General features: G+C 39.6%; 1 protein-coding gene across 1 annotated transcript; it reads right to left on the bottom strand.

Moving 5' to 3' along the window:
* Positions 1 to 262: 262 nt before the first annotated feature.
* LOC108995495 (protein PLANT CADMIUM RESISTANCE 7-like) lies at positions 263 to 1,788 on the bottom strand. Its single transcript, XM_018971072.2, has 4 exons — positions 1,419 to 1,788; positions 1,218 to 1,289; positions 908 to 1,120; positions 263 to 729 (listed from the first exon to the last, which is right to left on the bottom strand). The coding sequence occupies exons 1-4, from the start codon at positions 1,621 to 1,623 to the stop codon at positions 647 to 649; spliced, it is 573 nt and encodes a 190-aa protein (XP_018826617.1). The 5' UTR covers positions 1,624 to 1,788; the 3' UTR covers positions 263 to 646.
* Positions 1,789 to 9,798: the final 8,010 nt, after the last annotated feature.

Genomic DNA, 9,798 nt, shown 5'->3' with positions numbered 1-9,798 from the left:
GAGCTTTGTCTGCGAAATGCCATATTAGAAGGGGATTCTTTTCAAGTAGTTAGGGATATTTCTCAACAAACAGAAAGATGAGATAGTGCTGGGATGTTGCTTTCTGAAGTCAGATTACATTTATCTAAGTTTGCTAGTTGAAATGTTAGACATGTTAAAAGGATTGCTAATGGGGTTGCACACTTGTTAGCTAAAAACTCTCTTGATTTAGAGGAGGATTTGGTTGATATGAAGATTATCCATCTTGTATTCTTCCATTCATTTCTTAAAGTTCATCAATAAAGTTTCTATTTCTTATGAAAAAAAAATACCAAAGATTTAAATCATTCATAATTCATTATTACAAAGCATAATATATATATATATATATATATATATATATATATGAAAAAGAGAAGTGCTACAATCAGAAAGAAATTTTACAAAAGTAGACCCATAAACTAACACAACTTTATATGATACGTTGGATCTACTTTATAATAAAAAAAATTTACAATATAACATACCACATCTAATCTCATCAATTTGTAGATTTACTTTGCAGAATCTTTTTAGCCAACGATGTAGTACATTAATAATCTTAATCACACCTATAGTATTGGCTATATATGGTTTAAATCCAGCAACAATAGATCTTGGATGCGTTCTATCGACTCATGCTTCCTTCCACCTCCACCGGAGCCATCGCGGCCGCTGCGCGATTACGTTGCTCCACATTTCCATGCCATCCTATCCAATTTCATTCAAAACCATATTAATTTTTCCATCAATAATAACTCAGAAAAGAAAGGAAAAAACTGTCACTCATAATTTTGATAAAGGTTTGGAAACTGCAAAATCCATTTTCTAAAAGTGTTTCCCTGATAAACTTAAGAGACTAATTATACTGATACAGAGAGAGGTATACCGATAGTCATGTCAAAACCGCGGGTTTTAAGCTCACGATGCTCTTGGCAGAGGGCACAACACTCGCAGAAGCAATGAACCAAGCAATCCCAGCAAGGGGTCTGCCGCAGCACGTACTGCTGCCTCATTTTTGCGCGGTAGAAGCAGGAGTAAAGGCATGGACACCCTATCACACAGCATACCAGTGCGTACAACGCCCCACTAGCACCACAAGCTGCAACGTCATACATGTTTCAAACAATCACACCCATTATCAATATCACTTGGACATCTATTTAATTCCTTTGATTTTATATATAAAGTATACTCACATGTTGATCCTTTGTCCACAATCTCTGCAATCTGACCAAAGGTAATGCAGGGACACACACATGTCACCAAGCCTGTGGAAAAACACCCAGCAGTAACAGGGATTATTTGACCTTTTCAATTACTCTACAAACTAGAATTCTCAGACAACATATATATACAGCTGCAACACCTTGAAAGCATGTACCAAGTTATATACATACAAGTTTTGAGGTCGGAGAAACATCCACAGAGGCCGGAGGACCAGGGGATCCGAGGTTTAGACTGAATCTGAAACACAGCTGGCTTGGAAGACTCATAATACAGGCTGGCGTCGGAGCTGACCGGAACGCCGGTGGCGGTGTCCTTGGAGTATGAAGGCGGCGGGTCGGAGTACTTCTCATAACCATCTGAGATTGTTGAATACATGATGGGTGAATAAGATTTTACAGTTCTTGGGTTTGAGAAATTTTGGACAGAAATGCAATCGTGGGTCGGTTGATTCTGAGGACGATATAGTTATATACAATTAAGCATTGCATTTGAGGTTTGGAATGGGTGGTGACGCTGCACGCATTACGAGTCCACCAGACTAACAAGTCAAGTCAAGCAGGCTCGATCTTATTCAAGTCAAGCTACCGTATACATTACTTTTTCCACGTGGCAGTTCTTGATTCAAGATAGACTCCATCAAGTCTGCAGCTTCTGTCTTTTTAAGTTTCGTTTGGTTATCTAATTTCTCTTAATTCATCTTAATTTATCATTATAATTTTTTTAAATTTTAATATAAAATATAATAAATAATTCAACTTTTTCAAATTTTAAAATAATAATAATATTAAAAAATAATATTTTAATAATATTTTATCATCTCAATTCAATTCAACTCAACTCACTTCAACATCTAAACACAACCTTAGTTCTATCTCTAATTTTTTTCACGCACGACAGTCGACTATCGATGATTTCACCATGATCGAGTTGGGTTTACCCCTGGTAACTTTTTTTTTCCTCAGGGATGTGTTTAGTTAAAAATTCACGGCTCATTTTGTTACATAGATGATGAAAGTTAAATAAAATTTTTATATTATTTTTATTTTAAAATTTAAAAAAATTAAAGTTTTAATTTTATTTTTAGTAAAGATTTAAAAGAATTATAATGATTAGATGAGATGAGATGAGATAATTTATATACATAATCAAACGAGACATAAATAAATAAAGTTTAATTATTTAATTATTAAAATCTAACTGTTCTATTCGTTGGGAGAGAAATGCTACGTCCAAAATAGATTTTATAAAACAAACTTGCAAATTGGAATGCCTTTATATGATATTGTTAAGGTTGTAAATCTTCCAATAGGTTGGAATGGGAGAAAAAATCATTTCTGACCCTCTGAGGTGGCCTATGTGGTTCAATGAAGCAGTTTGAAATCCACGGAAGTAGTCCACAGCGGTTGTACAATGTCTGTACATATATCCATAATGATGAATAGAAATTAAATACAACAAATGTAAATAGAGTGAGAGACACAAATTTATGTAGTTCAATACAACACTTCTGGAGAGATTAAATAAGCAGCCTATAATTTAGTCTCAAGATAAAGTTGAGAATCAAGTTAAGATATAAGGTTAAGAAGAGATAATGAAAGACACTCGGACTCCTAAAAAATAAACAGACTCACTCTTAAAAGAAAAGAGACCCAGACTTCTAAAAAGAAAATGATTCACAAGATAAGTTGGACTCAATCATTGCAAGGAAACAGACCTCTATATAAGGAGGAGATCCCCACAAATCTGACAGACTCTCCACACAAACTCCCTACATGCAAACTCCATCACACACAAAGATTCCAAAATATCTTTCATAAATTCCCTCATTGTAATGTGAGACCATGAGAAATTGTAAAATACTCATTATAGTGAATTTCACCCTCAAACAACCCGTAGACATAGGCATTATACCGAACCACGTAAATTTCTGTATCTCTTTATTTATTTTTACTTGTTTATATATGATTTATTTCATGGATGAATGTGAAGAGCACCGTATCAAAGTCTGAATCACAACATGGGCCAGTGATAATTCTTTTGTCCATTCCAATCTGTTGTGCAAATTAAGATATTAACAGTGATACCATTTGTGGGATCAATTTCTTATTCTTAACACCGGAAATGAGAGTAGGAGAATTCCAAGGCTCACAAGATCCTATTCGAAAAACCAGATAAGATCTCCTCAATTTTGCTCTTTTTCTTGTTATTATATGCGGATGACTTGCTGGTTTTCGCTAATGGAGAAAGGAGATTGAAGATGCTTATGAAAACGTTGGAGGTGTATGAAAGTTGGTCTGGCCAGATAGTAAACAAGGAAAACTCAGCTCCATTCTTGTTAAACAAGATAAACAGAGCCAAAGGCAGGGGTCTTTTTTGTCTAACGAGATTTGCGGAAGGTAAATTTCCTGTGACATATCTTGGAGCGCCTTTGAGTCCAGGACGCCTTACGGCTAGAATGCTTGATCCATGGTCTCTAAAATTCGAGATAAGGTGACGAGTTGGAAGAGGAGGTTGTTGTCTCAAGGAGGTTGCCTCATTCTTATTCGGCATGTGTTATCATGCATGGTGACTCATACGTTTGTAGTTCTGCCAGTTCCGTTGGTCGTGATAAGGAAGATAAATTCCAGTCTTTCGTCATTCTTCTGGGGGGAGAGTAATGGCAAGGAAAAAAAGAAATGGTGTGCTTGGTCAAAAGTTTGCAAACCAATGATTGAAGGGGGTGTTGGGGTAAGGGACCTAGATGAAGTTCAAAGATCTTTTCACATGAAGTTTGCATGGAGGCTTCTGATGGTAGATAATCTTTGGACTCGTTTCTAAGGCAAAGTATGTAAGATCCAGTCACATGGCATTAGTTGCTACTTCTCACACGGACTCTCGGTTTTGGAAGTCAATCTTAAAGGTTTTTCCAGAGGTGTATGAGAATTATGTGTAAGGATTAGAGATGGAAAAACCTCCTTCTGGTTTGATAAGAAGTTGAGCAGTGGTCCCCTTGCTGAGATCACTAGCACAATCTATCAACCTGAGCTAAAGGTCCAAGATTGCTGGGTATCGGGGAGATGGGATGCCAACGTTCTGGAAGAGTTGGTTGGGGCAGGAAAAATGAATGAGATTCTGATATTGAGTTCAAAGTAGAGAGTGGGGCCCGACGTGTTCGTTTGGAAACCTTCTATTAATGGAAATTTCTCAACAGCCTCGGCATGGGAGGTAATAAGAGTTAAAGGGGTACAATGGTCGTGGATGGAGTGGGTATGGCACAAACTACTGCCTAAGAGAGTGTCCCTATGTATGTGGAAAGTGTTGTTCCGTTGCCTGCCGTTAGAAGAGAGGGTGCGCAATCTAGGAATTCCGATAGTCTCAGGGTGCAATTGCTGCGTGAATAAAACAGAGGAGACCCTGAATCATGTTCTGAGCGCAGGGTCAATTGCAAGTATGGTATTGAAGAGAGCGGTGTCGGTGTTTGGGATTATGAACGTGGATGCAAAGCCTTGGAGGGTGAAGATCAACAGGTGGTTTAGAGTTGCAAAAAAATCTACACAGAAGGGAATGGTAAGCAAGAATTGGGAGAGGTGGTTTGATTAGCTGTGCGATGTTGGCTGGCAAAAATTGCAGATGGTGTGAAGGGTGCACTGCCCTATTCAGATTAGAAAATATTGGAAGAGCTACAGGTGAATACAAGCAAGCCGAAGGTTAGAATTCCTCTCAAAGTGAGCTGGGAAAAGCCTCCTGAAGGTTGGTTGAAGCTAAATGTTGATGGGTCTTGTAGACGAAATTTGGGTTCTTGCGGTGGTGGAGGTATCATCTGAGATTCAGCTTGTAATATGAAGGCCGCTTTCTCTGAAAAATTTGAACCGGATACTAATAATGGAGTGGAGTTGAGGGCTATTATTAGTGGCGTATATCTTTGTAAATAATTGGGATATCAGAATATTTGTATTGGAAGTGATTCGGAGTTGGTGGTGGGTTGGCTCATTTCTGGTGTTTGTACCGTTTGGTACTTATGGGATTTTTGGGAACGATTAGAGGAGGAGGTAAACAACCTTTGTGTCTCTATAAAGCACCAATTTAAAGAAGGGAATCAGGTGGCGGATTTTCTGGCTCGTCTCGTCAAGGAGAGAGAGGCAACACGAAGAGATATCTTGCAGGTGATGAAATGCCTAGTAAAATGAGAGGACTTATTCGTATGGATAAGCTCAGGATTCCAAGTCTGCAGCTGTAATTAAAGTATTTCTTCTAGGATTGGTTCGGTTTGATTTTGTTTTGGGTATTATATAGGTTTTGCTAGATTGGTTGGTTTTTCTTTTTAATAGTTTTGTTGCCTGGGAGGGTTGCTATAGGATATTTGTAAAGGCCTTGGGTTGTAATTTACATGGTATTCCTCTGAGCGAGAGTTTTAATAAAAGTGGGAGGGGGTCACTTGTGGACATGTGACATTTTCTCTTGGATAAAAAATAAAAAATAAATAAAACACTAGCACTGCAACAAATAATTAAAAAAAAAAAGGAAAAAAAAACATATGAAGTGGAATGTGCGCGCAACATGCAATGCGCAAGTGTTGCATGCATTGTGCATGTGCCATGCATAGCACACGTAAAGTGCCAGAGTTCGGACCTGTAGCCACCACCCCCATAGCATGTCGAAGCTTGAAGACGTCTACCCTTCATGGCAGAGATACAACGATGGTGGAGCCTTCTGCCGATCACTCACCACATCGGTGCGCAGTGCACGCCGTGCACAATACGGGCATAGTGCAACAAGTGGTCAGAGGCCCACACACGAGCGTCCATGAAATGGCGGGGACATTACTGGCCGCCACCAAAATTGCCGGCTCTTTCTGTCACCGGCGTGGTGGTTCCTCAACCATGAAAGTTCTTCACGTCGGGCATAGCGAGGGCAGAGGATGTACATTTCCGAAGAATCACCAAAACCAAGCGTCCATGAGCCGGCGAGATCACTGCTAACCACCATCTATCTCACCCCGATCTTCTATCACTGGAGTTGTGGTTCCCGACCACAACAGTGATCCTTACCCACCAACACCAAAGGTTACCATAAGAGCTGCTCATGCCACAACTTACCCACGTAGCTCAGCCCAACTGTGAGCTCATGGAGCAACCCTTGACCACGCCTTGAACTTCCGGCACTCTCTCGTCGTCGTCATAGTGATCCTTGCCAACAAGTCGACGTTTTCTGCTGCTGACAAAGAGAAATTCGACCACAAAAGCTTTCCGTGCAGAGTTCCTTGTCGTTGGCCCAGATTTGTAGCATCATCAGAAGCCTAGAAGCAAACCAGGAGGACTCCACTGGCTGATTACAAACTAGTGAGACTCCCAGTAGCCACACCCAACTCGCCATCATTGTTATCCTTGACCACAAAAACTCCACCCGCTTCAAATTAGGAGTGGGTAGTGCGCCTAGGGGGGAGGGATTTGCACTGCAAATGCGAGGGGCTGTGCGAGGGACAGAGGGGGCCCAGCCTCACTTCTGTTTTCCCCCGTCCCCTAGACCCCTTCTTCCCAAACCCTTCCCAGTGTTCTCACTTCTCTCCCCGTCACTCACTCTCTCTCTCTCTCTTCTTCATTGTAGTCCATCCATCTATCGTACGCTTTCACCATTGCCATTCATCTACATCTCAGTCATTGAAGATAAGTCAGTTTGAGCCTTGAATCCGAAGCTTTTTTTTTTTTTTTTTGAGTTATGGAGATTGGAGGAAGGTTGGGATTAAATAAAGGAGTTGGAGGATGGGATTGTGTCTTTGTGAACTGTGTGTTGTGGAGATTTGATTGTGAATGTGTTTTGAATATTTGATGTTGTGATTTTGTGTTTTGGATTGGAACCCTAAATTCAATCCGAAACCCTATATTCATTTAGGGGTTTCAAAGTTCCAATCGTTTAGGATTTTAGATTGGAACCCTATAGGGTTTCGGATCATTATCTACTCAAGCATGACTTTGCTCAGTGGCATGTTAGTTTTGTTAGAAATACCAATGATTGGGAGGTGGATCTCTTTACATTGTTCTTTGACTGGCTGTATTCAAGTATTGTGATATGTATCATTGAAGATAAATGATTTAGGCCCATCTAGAGAAACAATGCCCCTAGTGTGAATTGCTTCATTAGACACTGGCCTTAAAATTTAAATATGTTAACTTGGATAACTTAAGGAAGTGGGGGTCTAAAGACTCTAAACAAGGGCCCCCCAGACTGTGGCTCGACCTTGGCTTGAGCGAAAATCCAACCCGTGAATTCACTCGACACTCGCTTGACAGTTAGCTAGAGCGAGAGACCAACCCGTAAGTTCACTTGACACTCGCTCGACAGTCAAGTCGAGCGAGTGCTTATCCTAAACGTTCGCTTGGTAGGCACTCGACACCTCGCTCGAGTGAATTTTCTTATTTTAGGGTTCCGCGCAGTTTAGTATATATACATGTTGTTTTTCATGTATTATTTCTAACCCACTCAATTCAGCTCTAGACCTCTCTCTTTTCTATGTTCTTTTTTAAATAGACATGTGTATTGAATTGCTGTTTTATTATTATTATTATTAATGTGAATCCTTGGTGTTTATGTTTTCATTTCAGACTTTTTTACTTGTTCTAGGGAATGTCTACTCCGTCAGATTTTAGTGATAGCTCTCCTACCCTTACTCCAACACCTAACCCTACACCTTGGACTAACCCTATGAACCTTATTCCTAACGCTACGGAGATGGAATCTTGCCCTACCCCTAAGCCCACACAAAGTAAGAAACATGTTTTCATAATTTGGTGTCACTTTACCAAACTAGAGGGTGGTGACCCCAATAATCCCAAGTAAAGTGCAATCACTGTAGTAAACTCTATAGATGTCACTATAGGAAATATGATACATCACAATTAAAGGTCCACTTGGAATAACAATGCAAGAAGAGTCCAATATTGAGATCTTTACAAGAAAAGAGTCAATCTAGACTAGAGATTGGACTAAACAAATGTCGGATGAGTAGTGGGGGTTCAACGTTGAAGGGGTATACTAATTATGATCCCGATGAGTGTAGAAGAAAGTTAGCTCGTATGGTTATCATGGATGAGCTACCTTTTCAGTTTGTAGAGGGGAGAGTGTTTCAAGAATATTCTCATTGCTTGGAACTTAGATTTAAAATTCCGTCTTGCCACACAGTGGCAAAGGATATTAAAAAACATTATAAGAAAGTGAAGGATTTGTCAAATGGTCAATTGGCGGGTCAAGTAGTTTGCCTCACCATTGATACTTGGATATTTGTCCAAAATTTTAATTATATGTCTTTGATTATGCATTTTGTTGATTGTGACTGGACATTGTACAAGAAAATTATAAATTTTTTTCAAATCATCGATCACAAGGGTGAGACGATTGGGAGAGCCTTAGAGCCCGCAATAAAAGAGTGGGTGTTGACACGAATTGTTATAATCACAATTGATAATGTCTCGTCTAACGATATCGAATTGGGACATCTTAAGACCTATCTTAGAGAGGCAAATAAGATAATCATGGGTGATGAGTGTTTGCATGTGAGATGTACGACACATATTCTGAATCTTATTGTCACTGATGGTTTAAGGGATCTTCATGACTCGATTGCATGAGTCAGGATTGTTGTGAGATGGGTGAGATCTTCTCATTCGAGATTGGAGAAATTCAAGGTTTCTACAAGGTCTACAGGCCTAACATCCAAGAATGGCCTTTGTACTGATATGCCTACACAATGGAACTCAACATTTTTTATGTTGGAAGCGGCCCAAGAATATAAGTTGGCATTTGTATTATTGGGTGATAAAAATTTCTAATATGTAAAATATTTTGATGATCACGAGAGATTGGGGAAGCCTATGGATGATGATTTGGAAGTTGTATCTATTTTCGTAGATTTTTTAGACTTTTCTATGAGGTCACCACGACGCTCTCTAGAACTTTGTACCCTACATCGCATCATTTATGTTTGCAAATATGTAGGATAAAAAAAGAATTAGATGACATGGTCGCGGGTGGTCACATTAGGCTGCGGAAGATGATATTAATTATGATGATGAAGTATGACAAGTATTGGAGAGATTTTACTAGGGCTAATATTTTGTTATATGTAATTGTTGTTGTTGATCCTCGGTTTAAGGTGGATGGCATGATATATGGATTGAGAATTGCATACGGGCAAGCATGGACGGAGCATATTGCTGCAAGGGTTAGGAAAACCCTTTGTAGATTATTTTATGAGTTTACCGTTTTGCGGGGTGGTAATATTGTAGTGCCTACAGATACCCCCCACCAGTTCCAGAAGTCGGAGTTGGGAAAAGACGTAGATTGGACTGAGGTGAGAGGTTGGAGCAGAAACCCTTTGTCCGAAGTTCTACGAAGACTCATTCAAAGATAGACAGATACTTGGCAGCGGAACTTCAACTATTTTCATGAGACTTTGATAGATTAAGTTGGTAGAAGATGAATGTCGTGAAGTATCCCGCCCTTGGAGAGATAACCCGTAATATTTTTGCCATCCCTATTAGCACCGTAGCCTCAGAGTCGGCTTTTAGCACCGAAGGA

This window comes from Juglans regia, chromosome 16 (genome assembly GCF_001411555.2).
Source record: "Juglans regia cultivar Chandler chromosome 16, Walnut 2.0, whole genome shotgun sequence".
NCBI lineage: Eukaryota > Viridiplantae > Streptophyta > Magnoliopsida > Fagales > Juglandaceae > Juglans > Juglans regia.
This window is presented reverse-complemented; position numbering and strand designations above follow the sequence as displayed.

Bases quoted from the DNA above. Each gene is read 5' to 3' on its own strand.
- LOC108995495 (XM_018971072.2), bottom strand. From the start codon at position 1,623: ATGTATTCAACAATCTCAGATGGTTATGAGAAGTACTCCGACCCGCCG. The intron at 1,290-1,418 runs GTATGTATATAA...GTTTTTCCACAG, and splicing joins TTTCTCCGACCTCAAAACTT to GCTTGGTGACATGTGTGTGT. The intron at 1,121-1,217 runs GTGAGTATACTT...ATGACGTTGCAG, and splicing joins TGTGGACAAAGGATCAACAT to CTTGTGGTGCTAGTGGGGCG.